Source organism: Peromyscus leucopus, chromosome 11 (genome assembly GCF_004664715.2).
Source record: "Peromyscus leucopus breed LL Stock chromosome 11, UCI_PerLeu_2.1, whole genome shotgun sequence".
Lineage (NCBI taxonomy): Eukaryota > Metazoa > Chordata > Mammalia > Rodentia > Cricetidae > Peromyscus > Peromyscus leucopus.
Genome location: NC_051072.1, coordinates 48,243,589 through 48,258,872, shown reverse-complemented (window position 1 = coordinate 48,258,872; position 15,284 = coordinate 48,243,589). Strand labels below are relative to the sequence as shown.

Genomic DNA, 15,284 nt, shown 5'->3' with positions numbered 1-15,284 from the left:
TTGTTGGTTGGTTGGAGACAGGATCGCACGTGGCCCAGGCGGCCTTCAATCTCAGTACGTAGCTGAACTGCTGATTCTCCTGCCTCCGCCTCCCCACATGCTGGGATTAAGGTGTGGGCCACCATGCCTGGTTTATGCAAACTCAGAATCACCACTTCATGCATGCTAGGCAAATACTCTACTGAGTCCAGAAGTGGTATTGGGAGGGGGAGGGGCTCAGTACCGGGATGGGTCTAGGTCTCCACTGCTGAACTACAGTCCTAACCCCCAGGCTTAATTTTTACAAACAAATACTTAATGGATGGAAGCTTCTTTTACATGGAACAGGCCCCGTTAGACAAAAGGAGTAATTATCTACTTACAATTCGTCAGGTCGGTAAGGAGGTGGACTTTCAAAAGGCCTCACAGACATGGCTGATGTCACTGGTCACCTGATGTTTATGAGGAGCAAGACTTCAGGCTCCTAAGATAAGCAAACCTAAGCAACAAAAGTAGGACGATGAAATTACTACTGAGGCCGGAGGGGCTTACATCACAAAGAAATGTAAAGACTGCAATCTCAAGCTCCCGTTCACTCCACAGCTACTTTCATCTGACAGACCATAATCCTTCGGCACAGATAACCTAGCATTTCTCCTGGCACCAGGATGGCACTCTGCCTGGCCCGGGCACACAAGCATCTTTAAATTTAAAATTCTGAGTTACAGTCGTGACAAACCTCACATCTTGTTATAACATAGAAGGGGGGAAAAAAATCTAAGTAGCCACTACTAAGAACAAAAGCCCAGAAAGATGAAGAAACAAACTTGAGGTTAGCATGAGCTCTTTCTTGTCTCAAAAAGATAAAGAAAAACAGAAAAACAAAATTAATTTGTTTCACAAAATTAATTATTTGGGATCAGCAAGATGGCACAGTAGGTAAGGGTGTCTGTCACCAAGTCTGATGACTAAATTCAATCCCTGGAACATACATATTACAAAGAGAGAACCAACTCCTGCAAGTTGTGTGCCATGGCATGAGCGCGCACGCACATGCACACACATGGCGTGCGCGCGTGTGCGCACACACACACACACACACACACACACACACACACTCTCTCTCTCTCTCTCTCTCTAAATTAAAAAAAACATTAATGATTTACTTTTTTGTTGTTTGTTTTGATTTGATTTGGTTTTGGCTTTTTGAGACAAAAATTTTTCTGTGTAGCCTTGGCTGTCCTGGAACTTACTCTGTAGACCAGAATGGCCCCCAACTCACAAAGATCCACCTGCCTCTGCCTCTCAAGTGCTGGGATGAAAGGTGTGTACCATCAGGCCCAGCTCAATGATTTACTTTTAGTTTATGTACATTGGTGTTTGGCCTGCATGTGTATCTGTGTGAGGGTGTCAGATCCCCTGGAACTGGAGTTACAGACAATTGTGAGCTGCCGTGTGGGTGCTGGGAACTGAACCCAGGTCCTCTGGAAGAGCAGTCAGTGCTCTTAACCACTGAGCCATCTATCTCTTTGGCGCTTTAAAATTTTAAAACAAAAAAAATTATAATAATTTTAATACCAGGTACAGTGGCATATGCCAGAAACCCAACTACTCAGGAAGCTGGAGCAAAAGGATCTCGAGCTGGAGACAAGCCTAGGCAATACAGTAAGATCCTTTCTCAAATACAAAACAAAAAACAACAAAGAGCTGAGGACTGTAGCTCCGTAGTGGAGGATTTGCCTAGAATGCCCAGGGTCCTAGATTTAATCCCCAACACTGAAAGAAAAATGATTTCCTATTACCTGTAAATGCTCCTGTCAGATGGGAATGCATACGAAAAGTGCAAATATAACAGTGCCTAGCATGTTAGTTAACTAAAGCACGAGCTAATTTAAAAGTATTCCCTTATTAAAAGTGATTAGAGCCAGGTGTGGTGGCACACCCCTCTAATCCCAGCACTGGGAGTCAGAGGCAGGCAGATCTCTGTGAGTTCGAGGCCAGCCCGGTTTACAAAGGAGTTCCCGGACAGCCAGAACTGTTACACAGAGAACCATGTCTCAAAAAAAAAAACCAAAATTAGAAAAGTGATTACAAGATGTAGGCACAAATGGTATGATTTTGAGCCATCTCATTCTGTCTCCTTTTCTAAGTCTCCAAAAATGTCATTTTTACAAAAGAAGAAGAACACGAAACACATATTAAAGAGTCCTTTCATAAGAGAAAAGCAGAGTAGTTTTGTTCAAGAATTCCTTAAAGGCCGGGCGGTGGTGGCGCACGCCTTTAGTCCCAGCACTCGGGAGGCAGAGGCAGGCGGATCTTTGTGAGTTCGAGGCCAGCCTGGTCTACAGAGCGAGATCCAGGAAAGGCGCAAAGCTACACAGAGAAACCCTGTCTCGAAAAATCAAAAAAAAAAAAAAAAAAAAAAGAATTCCTTAAAGCAGACTGGACGTCTGAAAGGCGGATGTCAATCAACACACATTTACCAAGGGTCTAACTACACAGAGGAGTCTGTGGAAGTACGAGACACACACAAAACAGCAACTTCTTCAGGCTGAACTATGTGACCAAGCGTGGTCAGGGGTAAGCAGGGAGTCATGAAGAAGAAGAGCATCTGGTGTCCCGGATGGGCATCCAGGCTGGTCAGGTGCTGACGTGTGGGGGTGGGGTTAGTTCATGGGCCGGAGAGGAAACCATGTACAGAGACGTTAATCTGTTAAAAGAAGGCTATGATGAGAATACCAAAGCGCCTGGAAAGCCTGGTGACAGTCTCTCTTCTCACTCAGGTGAGAAACAGGGACCCAGTTAGGATCCTCAGCAGTGGAAGTAGGAATGACTTAGGACCAAGAAGACAGGTCAAAGAGTGCACCCAGGCAAAGCCCTGGAAGTAATAAGGCACAGGCTAAAGAGCTCGGAGAGAAGGGAAGAAACCACCCTGGATACCCTACCCATGTGCCAGGCACTTTGACAAAATTCCAATTCAGCATTCCACCCTTTTTATCCACTTCACAAACCCAGAAAGGATCAGAAAGACATGGGAAGTAAGATGCCCAGCGTATAAAGAAGCGAGTGACAGGTGTAGCCTGACCCATACCTCCTGCCCCTTCCTCTATGGGAGACTTTAAGTCAATTTCATTTGAGACAGACTAGCTTTCCCGGAGCCGACGATTGGTGTCAATGTCTATGAAGCAGTGAATCTGGGCGTGATCTGCCTTGGTCCAAGGTGACTGCATGGCACCGAAGAGATCATCTAGAAAAATACTAACCAGTGAGACCTAAAAGCTGAAGTTTATTCTAGCAAATCCAGTGATAGAAAAGCCAAGAAAGGGCCTACGAGATGGCTCAGCAGGTAAAGGGATTGCAGCGAAGGATGAAGAGCTGAGTTCAAACCCCAGGACCTACATGTTGGAAAGAGAAACAACACCTCCTCACACATGCTGTGGTGTGCACGTAAGTGTGAACAGAAGATAAAGGAAGGAAAGAAGGAACAAATGAACCTCAGCTTTACCGTTTTTCAGCACTTCCTGTCCCTTGGGCACGGTATAAGGAAGCAACGGAAAGTTCTTTCCAGGCAACTCTGGTAATCGATTAGCAAGAAAGAGAACTTTAGATCCACTAGGTCAATTCTATGGGAACAGGAGTTTCTGCATGTTGTTCAGCGATTAAAATAGCACCTGGCACATGGTAGATGTGTAAATATTTGCTCAACATTTACATGGATCAGATTGGACTATGGATACTTCTCCCTGCAAAACCTCATGTTGCTTTCAGGCTGAAGGTGAGGGAAAGGTATCAGAACAACTTAAAGTATTACCTTCAAGTGGCAGTCAAGAAAGCTCTGCGACTTGAGTATACCGAAGGGACACTTGTTTTCATTTTCAAATGAAGTCTGTACAACTGTACATTACTCCATCAGGAGCAGTAAATCAATTTAAACTTCTGAAACAGGTTATGTAAGCTACATAGCAATTCTCTTCCATGACTCAACAGTCATTCTAAATATCAGAATAAAACTCTGTATATTAGATGTTGGGGAATATTATTTTAAGGTGTTACTTTTGTTTATGTTGCATTTCTTTAACTCTGTGAAGTTGTGTTACTTTGCCTGTGTAAAATACCTGATGGTCTAATAAAGAACTGGCCAATAGCAAGGCAGGAGAAAGGATGGGCGGAGCTGGCAGGCAGAGAGAATAAATAGAAGGAGAAATCTGGGAGAAAAGATCTAAGGTTGAACAGCCAGAGGAGGAGGACTCCAGGGGCCAGCCACCCAGCTACACAGCAAGCCACTGAGTAAGAGTTAGATTCACAGAAGTTAGAGAACAGGAAAAGCCCAGAGGCAAAAGACAGACGGGATAATTTAAGGAAAGCTGGCTAGAAACTAAGCCAACCCAAGGCCGGGCATTCATCATTAAGAATAAGCCTCCGTGTGTGATTTATTTGGGAGCTGGTTGGTGGGTCCCCCCCAAAAAAGAGTAAAAAAAAAAAAAACAACAACAATAACAACAATTAGATAAAACCTCAAAGATGGAAATCCAAGTAATACCAACATAGGCATCGCGCATAGGAAAGACAACTTCTTCACTTTTTTTTTTCTTTTTTTAGAGAAATGGTTTGAAGGGTAAACAGCAGGAGGTAAGAGTCCAGGAAGTACCTCCTGCCGGTCACTTGTTTTTGTTTTTTAAACCACTTTGCCAGTGTACAACAAACACTTATAAATCATAAGTGTGTGCATCCCTGTCACTAGCCCACGGTCAACTTCCTCATCTCGTGTTGAAATACATAAATGAGCAATTTAAGCCAAAATGGGACTTTGAAAGTCAAGACTGACATCCTAAATGATGTTTGGAAAAAGAAACACTAAGGAAAATCTTTAAACATTATTGAATGTAAGACCTTATATCTGAGACTGAATGTCGATAGTGACAAATTCTCAGAGGAATCTTAGACCTTCTTTACCTACAGCTCGGTCACTAGAGACTATTCCCAAAGCCAGCCATGGTGTTTTGCCTATGAAATCTCAGCATTTGGGAGGCTGGGGCAGGAGGATTTCCGTGAGTTCAAGGTCTGCTGGGCTACAAGTTAAGTCCAACTTGGGTTTTCTGCATGAGACTGTCTCAAAAGACAATACAAGGGGCTAGAGAGACGGCTCAACAATTTAGCGTGCTTACTGCTCCTGGGTTTGGTTTCCAGCATCCACATCAGGCAGCCAGGGCCAATAACTCGAGTTCCAGGGACCCAACACTCTCTCTGCCTTCTTCAGATACCTGCATACATGGGGTGCACATAAACATATTCTGGCACACACACCTACACATTAATACATAAATCTTTTTTAAAATACCAAAGGCAAGCCAGGTATGGTAGCGCACGCCTTTAATCCCAGCACTCAGGAGGCAGAGGCAGGTGGATCTCTGAGTTTAAGGCCAGCCTGGTCTACAGAGCAAGTTTCAGGGCAGCTGAGGTTACATAGTGAGACTGTGTCCCAAAAAAGAAGAGGAGGAGGAGGGTGAGGGTGACTACCCCCAAATTCCAGGCTCGGTATCAGTTATTAAAAACTAAATTAATTCCGATTCAAGCTTTAGTTGTCAGAAATTCAAACAAAACCCTTTTTCTGGGTGTTATTTCCTAGAGGTTGCAGTCTGGCCGTCATGTTTCCTCCGGTAGCAAGCAGGGACTTCTAAACTGTGAAACCATTTTAGAAAGCAGATTTTAACAGCTCTTGCCACACCTTGGTTTCTCTTCCAAAGAAAGTTACCAAGCAAGAGCACAGAGAAAGAATCCAGGGAATCTGGAGTGCAAACTTGTAGGATTGGGCAGATTCCCAAGGAGCCAAAGAACAGCATCTAATTAGCACAAAGAATGGAGCATTTATGTTCACCTGGAGCGAGGTTTCTAGTGGTAACCGCAGACAAGGTTATCCAGATTTGCAGCCGACCAAACACTGGAAGGAAGACCTAATAAGCCAAGGGCTAGGCATCCGTCAAGAGCGAGCAAGGTCTCTACAAGATCAAAATGAGTTTGAAGAGATGTAGTAGTTCCATCAGCCCCATTTGTTAGCTCCTAAGCCAACAACCTCCTCACGTTCTCTGAGCTCCGGTGACTTAAGGGAGACTAGCCCTGACCTTGGCTGGGACAAGCAGAGAAAATAAGCAAATGCATTCATACTCTGAAGTCCTTCCCCGAAAGGTGAGTAAGGTAAGCAAGAGCTCAGGCACTCAGGTGTTTGGAGACATGAATAAGTCACTTGGAAATGGACACTCCGGGCTTTGGGTGTAGCTCAGTGGCAGTCCATCAAAAGGCCCCCAAGTTCAATACCTAGCACTAATAAAACAAAGACAGTCAACCTGCTGCTGAAGCCCAGAGGTTTTGCCGCTGCCTGCTTCCCTGAAAACTGACAGGCTGAGATTGGTAGAGAAGACAGGGAAAGTGAATCAACAACTTAATTCATAAAAATCCACATGAGAATACAGCATAAAGGGGATTCGACTTGGCATATGTTCATTGTTAGAGATGGATTCCCCACCCCACCCCCGCCAAAAGCACATTTCCTGTGTTAAGAATTTTAGCACAGGCTATCCAAATCTTAGAGAGCACTCAGAAAGAGTGTTCCTATCCAGGAATGCTGTAAAGGAACCAACGGCTGGGGCTGGGGGGGCTGAGGCTCGGCGTTGGACTCCAGCCCTAACACTGAAAAAGAAAAGAAACAAAATCTGAATCCGCACATCAGGTTCCACCCTGGGTACAGATGCAGGAGGGCAACTAAAACAGTTCAGGATCTTAAAAAACACAGCAAAACAAACAAACATGTCTTAAGAAAGTAACAGGAAAAGCTTGTCCTGGAGAACGAGACAGATTTTTTGTTTTGTTTTTTGTTTGTTGGTTGGTTTTTTTTTTAACTAGACAGTTTTTAATGTCCTTTTAGACTACTCTAAAAGCCCTGAAACATTTTAAGAACTGTCTTTGTAGTCCTAGGAATGGCTAAAAACAAAAACAAAACAAAACACCCAAAACCGCAGGGTCAGATTTCATCTCAACTTTGGGAAGTTTCCCCCAAGGGCCCTGCCTGACTCCACCCCCTTCAGGAATAAAAAGTAACCATTTGAGCTCCTGCTCACAGGCAGGAGTTACTTAGTATTACTTTAGAGATGTCACTTCAAGGTCCCTAAGTCAGTGACAAAGCCTCATAGCCAGCACTAAAGAGCAAGGCCAGACACCACATAAGTATGTGCTGAATGAAGGGGGGGGGGGGGAGGCGGGGAACAAACGGAGAAGTGAAAAGGCCCCTAGGATTTGGCCTAAGGGGTCCACTGGTCACTTTCATCACCAGAGCATAAAGATCAGCAGGCTCAGAAGACCACAGCTATGTTAACTAATGGAGGAGAGGCAGATAACAGACCCTTACAGAATGTTACATAGAAAACCAGCATTTCCAATTAATGTGTGTGTGTGTGTGTGTGTGTGTGTGTGTGTGTGTGTACACATGTGTGCACGTATTTTTTTTTTAAAGCTAAATGTATGACTTCAATCCCAGCACTTGGGAGGCAGAGGCAGGTGGATCTCTGTGAGTTCAAGACCAGCCTGGTTTACAGAGCAAGATCCAGGACAGCCAGAGCTATGTAACAGAGAGATCTTGTCCCGAAAACAATAAAATCTAAAGTAATAAAATAAAAATATCTCTCTAAAGTCTAGAAAGAGAGAGCTCTGAGGTTAAAATCACTTGTTGCTCTTGCAGAAGACCAGGGCTCAATTCCCAGAACCCACACAGTGGCTCACAACCTTCAGTAACCCCTGCTTTCAGGGATCCAACAGGCAAACATGTGTATGCACATATATGCATGCAGGCAAAACATTCACATACATAAAGTTAAAAAAAAAACTTGAAAAAAGATCTCTATATATAATTAAGGAATCCAAGTAGGATTTTTTTTCCCCTTCCCGGGGATTGAACCTAGGACATTATACATGCAAATCAAGCACTCTACCATTGAGTTACACCCCCAGCTCCCCATGAGGATTTTTTAAATCTTTTTATTTGTATTAATTAATTTACACTCGTGTCTCATGGCATGTGAGGAGGTCAGAGGACAAGTCTTGGCATTCTATTCCTTCTCTGTGGGGCTCAGGGACCAAAGTCAAGTCATCAGGCTTGCCGGCTAGTGCCTTTACCCACAGCCATCCCAGTCAGTATCCCAAAGAGGATTTTTTTTTTTAAGATTTGCGTTTATTATTTTTAGTTATGGGTATGTATCTGTGTTTAGGTGTGTGCATGTGAGTGCAGGTGCCCACAGAGGCCAGAGAAGTTGGACCTCCAAGAGCTGGAGGCAACTGTGAGCCGCCTGACGTGGTTGCTGGGAATTGAAGCCGGGTCCTCTGGAAGAGCAGCACGTGTTCTTAAACACTGAGCCACCTCTCCAGCCCCAAAACTCAACTTTTCTTTTTTCTTTTTTGAGATAGGGTCTCGTCGTATAATTAGCACTGGCTGTCCTAGAACCCACAGAGCTCCACCTGCCTCTGCCTCCCAAGTTCTGCAACACTATGCCCTGCCCCCAAAGAGGATCTTCATGTTGCCACACAAGTCCCCAAGTTCAGCTCGCAGTTCAAATGTAATTCAGGGGTGCTCTCCAGACCACTCGGGAATTTTCCTCCATACCTGACCTCAGGTCTGACCCCTCCATCCCAGGTGGACCATGAGAGCTCAGAAAACACTCATATATGCCTTCACCGTCATGCTCCCTGAGCCCTTTGCTGGTCCTTAGCACAAAAGGATGGCCCCATCAGTATGTGGTTAAGAAAGCCGATGCTCCACTTTATTGAGCAGTGGATGTCTTGAACTACACAAACTAAGTAAATACATCAAACCGAGGTTAGCTGAAAGTCCATGCTTACATTCTGAGATAAAGGAAGGGGTGGGGAGGAACAAGCTGGAGAGCTTGTTAGAAAGGCAGAATAAAAGGCCCCGTCCCAAACCAAACTACAAGTCACAAGTGTACTTCAAAATAAGAAAAAAAAAATTTAAAAAATAAATAAAAAACGAACAACCAGGTAACGAGGTGCTCCAAATAACAGCCAAGAAAGATGAAAAACTCAAAAGTTTGCATGAGAGTTGGGAGTACATCTCTGAGCTGTAGGGCATTTACCCAGCAGAGCAGAGTCCTAAACTGTATTCCCCAAAGTGCAAATTTGCTCAATGTGCAAGGGACACACAAAAACATCCATTTTAGAAGTAAAAGTGGTGCAAACGCTGGACTGAAAAGTGCCTCGGCTCGCTATGGTAGGTATTTTCTCTGGAATTCTCTACAGTGAAATTGTCCTTACAGCCTGGCTTAAATTTTCTGTCTCCTGCCTGGTGTGAATTTTTGAGGCATTTTGTTTTGGTTTTGTTTGTTTGTTTTTGTTTTTGTTGGTTGGTTGGTTTGTTGCTGAGATTCCAGCCTTGGGCTACCACGGAACCACACCACACCCCAAACCTTTAAGATAAAAGTTCTAGTAGGATCTGCTGTTAACAGAGACCCTCACACAGAGAGGTGCTGCCTGGAAGCCGCCGGAAAGTAGAGTGTGCCTCCCCACACCAAACCTAGCTTGCCGACCTCGCCATCCCATCACTTAACAAAGGAAGCACTAACAAGCAGATAAATCCAACGAAAAGAGAAAACCACCACCAGTAGAAATTTAAGATTTATACGTACGGTGCAAAGGAACTGCTTACTGTTACACTCGAGGATGAACAACCCACCAACCTCAGAAAGCGCCGTACTGGGAAGCATTTCTCTTTTTCCCCGGGATCCCCATAAGACACCTGTTGTACCCGAGAGCCACACACTACTAACCTGCCTGGAAAGCTGCCTCCGCCCCGCCCCAGGTAATTCCCCTAGTGGCACTCTGCCCGGTGAGCCCCGGGCAGGCCGGAGGATACTGCCGCTCCTGCTGGGGTTCAGCCACTCCACCTGGGAGAAAAGGGGCTCAGAGTTGTTCCAGCGCCAAGATGCAGAGGCCATTTTAGTCCCCACCCACTTGTCCCTGCATACTTCCTCCAACGCAGGCTGCTCGCTGCTGGACTGGCCGGGCCAGCTTTGCCCGGGATGTCTGCAAAGTGGGCAGCCTAGGGAAGCTGCGGGTCCCCGCGACCGTGCGTGCGCCCCCAAGGCGGCTCTGCGCTCGGGAGCAGCCGGGCCAGGACAGGGAGGCAGAGCAGGTTCTGCCCCGGGGCAGGTCGGCTGCTCGCGGTCACGGCTGAGAATCCACAGCGTGAGCTGCTTCCCTCGAAATCCAGCCTCCCTCGAAAAGAACTCCGAGAGCTGAAATCAACAAGGGCGCACGCGCCGCCCCCAGTTCCAAACAGCCAGGGCGATACACGCCGAGACTCTGGGGGACACTGCAGAGGATCCCTGGCCTCCCCCTCCCCTAGGATGAATTACCCAAAGGGGTGGAAACCATCAGGGCCACGGGGATCTAGGTCATCCTGCGTCGCCCCTCTCCAGCCCTAACAGGGGACCCCGGGAGGTCCCAGATCTCCAGCACCCTAGCTGAGCGCTGGATCAGCGCCCACGAGGCGCCCGCCTCTGTAAAAGCACAAAGTTGCCCCGGCATTCGTGGTGGGGAAGGTTTTGCCCGCAGCTCGGAGAGAGACAGCGACAGAGAGAGCCCCCCAAAATCCTTCCGCGCTGTGCTCAAGCACTCGCGCTTCTCGGGTTCCCGCGAGCCCCAAGTCCAGGGCGAAACTGCCACCGAAACCACCTCCGCGCACCCTCCCCGCGCCTCGCCTCCCAGCCGCGCCGTCGCCCTCGGCGAGGGGACCCCCGGCGCCGCACCTGCCCGGCACCCGCTCGCCCAGGCCCGGCCCCCCTGGGCGGCTGGAACCCCGAGCGCTCACCTGGCGGTGGCACCTGCTGCGGCGGCGCGCGCGCTGCCAGCAGACGGCTTCGCTCGGAGCCCGGAGCTCGGTCCTCCCCCACCCCCTGCCCCCGGGCATGCGCACCAATTTCAGGCCGAGCCTGCGGGGACCGGGAGCTCGGGACCCACCTGCTGCGCCCCGGGCCGGCTGCTCCTTGGTGCCCTGGACCGCTCTCCTTCACCTCCACCGCGGTCGCCTGAGGAAGGAGGGGGCGGGAGGTGGGCACGAGCGACAAGGTGTGGCGTGGCCGGCCTCCTCCTCCCTCCGTGACCCATTCACCTGAAACTCCGCTGGGAGGGGGAGGGAGGGAGCGGCGGGGAAGGAGGCGGGAGGACCGGGCCGGGCTCACCCTCCCGAGCAAGCGGAGTTAAAGGAACAGCGACGACTTTGGCTTGGAGGGGGCGGGGGCCTGGGGAGGGAAGGGTCTCAGGATCGCGGAGACAAGGGGGTGATCCCGGACCACCTCGGGGGCGCTCGGAGATCGGTTTGCTTTAGGGCCCCTGCGGCGCGCGGGTTCCGCGAGAGGCTGAGTGAGGGCTGCAGGGAGCTGTTTTGCTGGAGAAAGAGAGGGTCCTGGGGTGCCGGGAGCGCGGATTGGAAAGGCTAGCGTCACTTCGCAGCCCCTCTGCCAGGTTTTGATTCAGGGTTTGTTGGAAAGCAGTATCCAGGTGCTTGTTCCAATGAAAGACTGGAAATAGTTTCAGAAGGGCTAATTACTAGCCCCTTCGGAATCAGTGGATTCAGGAAAAGAACGTCCTCTGAGCTGGTTAAAATGAAGGGGACCTTGAAAATTTAAAAAAAAAAAAAAAAAAAAAAAAATGGAACTACTGTAGATTCTACACACACAGTCACCAAGTCAAAGGGTCCTCTGCCCATGCGCGCACTAAGTGCAGTTACGGTGTGCTCGAGTCTACTCTTATAAGGATTTTTAGCCATCTCAGTATTCTTTTTTGGCTCCAAAACAAAATCTTTCTCGCTGCTAGGTGCCGTATTTTTTTTTTTTTTACTCAAACTCTGCCCATAACTATGCAGAGTTGTGTATGTGTGTGCGTGTGTGTTGTGTTTCTTATTAGTTGTACACTACGATATAGAAATTTTAGTTCTTGTTCTTTAACGATCTGCATCGAAGATGAGGATTTAAATTTCCCAAGCCCTGCTTCCTCCTGTGTTCCAATCCTGAATGTCTGCATTGCTAATAAATTTCCGTCCTAGCCCATCCTCTTTTCTGCCTTTGATTAAGTGGCTAGAGGTGTGACTCTACATTAGATCTTAAGGCACAGTTCAGTACTTCAGGAAGTAGAAATTTAAACGATGACAACCTTAATGGATTGTTAATCTAATTAGTAATTTTTCATGAAATCATTGCTATAATTATTTCAGTGTGACTGTAGTTTTTGAATGATGCTGATTAAATTGATATTAACAGTAAGGAAGTCAGGTTAATCCTCTTAATGTTAGCTGTCAGATTGCTAAAATCTCCAAACATTCCAACCCAGATTATAATTAAACAAGGGAACATTTCCTAATACTCTATCGTTTGTGAACACCATCTATTATTATAATGTATTTTGCCATGTTGTGAAGAGGACCTCATGGGAAGTTTTTGTTGTTATTGTTGTTGGGTTTTTTTTTTAACATAAAAACAAATACTTTGGGTTGACTCGGGGTGAATTTAGTCTCCAGAACACCTGCCTGCCATATTTGAGGTCCTAGGGTTCCATCCTTGGTTCACATACCAAAAATTTGTCCTTTTAAAGTGTACATTCAGGGGCTGGAAAGATGGCTCAGTGGTTAGACCAGTGACTGTTTTATTGGATTTTCGTTCAATTTCCGGCACCACATGTTCTGGGGAGTAGGACACCCTCTTCTGGCCTCTTTGGGCAGGAGGCACACAAGTGGTGCATAAACAAACATGCAGGCAAATTGCCCATACGCTTAAAATAAATATTTTAATTAAAATATTAAAAAATAATAAAGTGTACATGCAATAATTTTTAGCAGTCACAAAGTTGTATAACCATGGCCACCATGTTCTAATTCCAGAACATTCTCATTATTCCAAAATGAGACCTAATACTTGTTTCCTCATCTCTCCTCCCCACCCCTTGATGCTATTAATGGATTTTTACCAGTCTTTGTTTGATTTTAGTATTTTCAAGACAGGATTTCTCTGTGTAGCCCTAGCTGTCCTGGAACTCACTCTGTAGACCAGGCTGGCCTCAAACTCACAGAGATCTGCCTGCCTCTGCCTCTGCCTCCCGAGTGCTGGGAATAAAGGTGTGTGCCACCACTGCCTGGTTTATCAATGTATTTTCTATCTCTGTTGACTTGCCTATTCTGGCCATTGTATATGAATGGATAGTATAATCTATGACCTCATGTCTTTTACTTAGCACACTCTCTTCATGGCTCATCCATGTTGACCCATGCATTAGTGCCTTACTCTTTCTTATTACTAATATCCGATTGCATGGATGTACCACATTTTATTTGTCCTTTTATCAGTTGTTGGAAATTGAGGTTATGTCTCCTTTTGGGCTTTTATAAAGTATACTGTTTGTGAACATTCATGCATAAGTTTTAGTGTGAACATACATTTCCAAAACTCTTGAACTTTCACTTAAAAAAATTTTTTTTTTGTCATTTCAAGATAACATGTATATGGTGGTATTATTTTTTTTATTCCCACTCTAAACTTAAACAAAAAGGTACCTTGTGGTTGGAGGAAGGTTGGGTCTTCTCATTTATTTACAATCCTCCTGCCCCGTCTCCCAAATGCTCTATTACAGCTGCACCACACCCTCTTGACTATTTGCTTGTCCTCATCACTCACTCAAGAAGACTACTTCTCCTTCCTCTTCGTCACCCTCTTCCTCTTCCTTCCCCTCCCTTCTTCCTTCTCCTCCCGATCCTCCCACTCGTCCGTTTCAGGGATGGAGACTGAACCAAGAGCCTTGTCCATGCCTAGGCACGTGCTCTGCCGCTGAACTGCACCTCCGGCCACTGACTAGTTTCCTAAGTACTTACTCTGCGCACAGCAGTGACAAAACCCCAATTTAAAGACACTTGCCATCTACTTACTATTGATTTGAGCGTAAAATTTAAAAAAAAAAAAAATAAGTTGAGCTAAATGAAATTGGCAATAGTTGATCATTTTAGTTGTAAAAATGTCAACTTCATATGTTTTCGGTTAAAATACTATATACTGTTTTCATTTGATTCAGGTTAATTTTCCAAACAATATTGTAACATGGAAAGATCTAAGCCTGTGCCTTTTCCCACTGGTGCGTAATATTGTGCCTACTAGGTAGTGATTGAAAGTATCTGGAGAGAAAACCCAGCCTTAAGCACATCATGCCTCAATACTAAAACAAACACATTGGATGCTAAAGGAAGCCATGCTCTATTTAATCACTTATATAATCATAATTTGTGGCAAAGTAATTTTTTTAACCAAATAATCCTTTTTGGCAACTCACCATAGTATTATAATATTATCCACTCTTGAACGTTATTCAATTAAAATTCACTCTACCCAGAAACAAAAAAAATACTGTTATTAGAGGATCCATAAGTAGATTTTTTTTTCCCCAAATCATTAAGATTTAAAAACAAGGGCTAGAGAGGTGGCTCAGTGGTTAGAAACACTGGCTGCTCATTCACAGGACCTGGGCTGGATTCCCAGCACCCACATGGTGGCTCACAACTGTTTGTAACTCCAGTCTCAGGACATCCAACACCCTCTTGTGGTCTCTGTGGGCACCAGGCATGCATGTGGTACAGAGACATATATACAAACAAAACGTTCAGACACATAATTTTTTTTTTTAGAAAAAGATTTAAGAACAACCTTTTCTTCCTTTATATAAGACAATTAAGGACTGAGGTTATGATGTTGTGCCAGGCAGTGGTGGCGCACACCTTTGATCCCAGTACTCAGGAGGCAAAGGCAAGCAGATCTCTGAGTTTGAGGCCAGCCTGGTCTACACATCAAGTTCCAGGAGAGCCTGGGGTACACAGAGAAACCTGTAAATAAACAAACAAACAAATAAGGAAAGAAAGAAAGAGAGAGAGAGAGACAAAAGAAAGACCTGTGTTCAAATCTCAGTGTTGCAATTTAGTAGCCAGATTAGATTAAAGAAAAGTAAACTGCAAAAACCTCACCACATTTGAAGGCATAATAAATAGTACTGTCTTGAACTACTCAGGAGGCTGATCAAGGTGGTCACAAGTTCAAGACCTGCCTGTGCAACCTCATGAAGTAAAAACAGGGAGAGGTGAAGAGGCAGGGTTTCATGGAGCTCAGGATAGCCTGAAACTTGCAATCTGAGTTAAGGTCTTTTCACCAAGCCGGACAAACTGAGATGGAGCCTTGGGACCCACCCATGTGGTGGAGAGAACCAACTCCCACAAGCTG

At 45.8% G+C, this 15,284-nt stretch overlaps 1 protein-coding gene across 2 annotated transcripts in view; it reads right to left on the bottom strand.

Moving 5' to 3' along the window:
* The window catches only part of Ocln (occludin), a 50,284-nt gene extending 39,116 nt beyond the window's left edge, over nucleotides 1-11,168 (bottom strand). The window contains exons 1-2 of one of the 2 annotated variants that reach the window (XM_028884854.2): nucleotides 10,996-11,168; nucleotides 363-478 (exon numbers count right to left, since the gene is read on the bottom strand). In XM_028884854.2, coding sequence (XP_028740687.1) covers nucleotides 363-412 — 50 coding nt within the window. In that variant the 5' untranslated portion in view covers nucleotides 413-478; nucleotides 10,996-11,168. Of the gene's footprint in view, nucleotides 1-362; nucleotides 479-10,846; nucleotides 10,949-10,995 lie in introns of those variants that run through there. The other variant, XM_028884853.2, reaches the window with a different exon arrangement.
* Nucleotides 11,169-15,284: the final 4,116 nt, after the last annotated feature.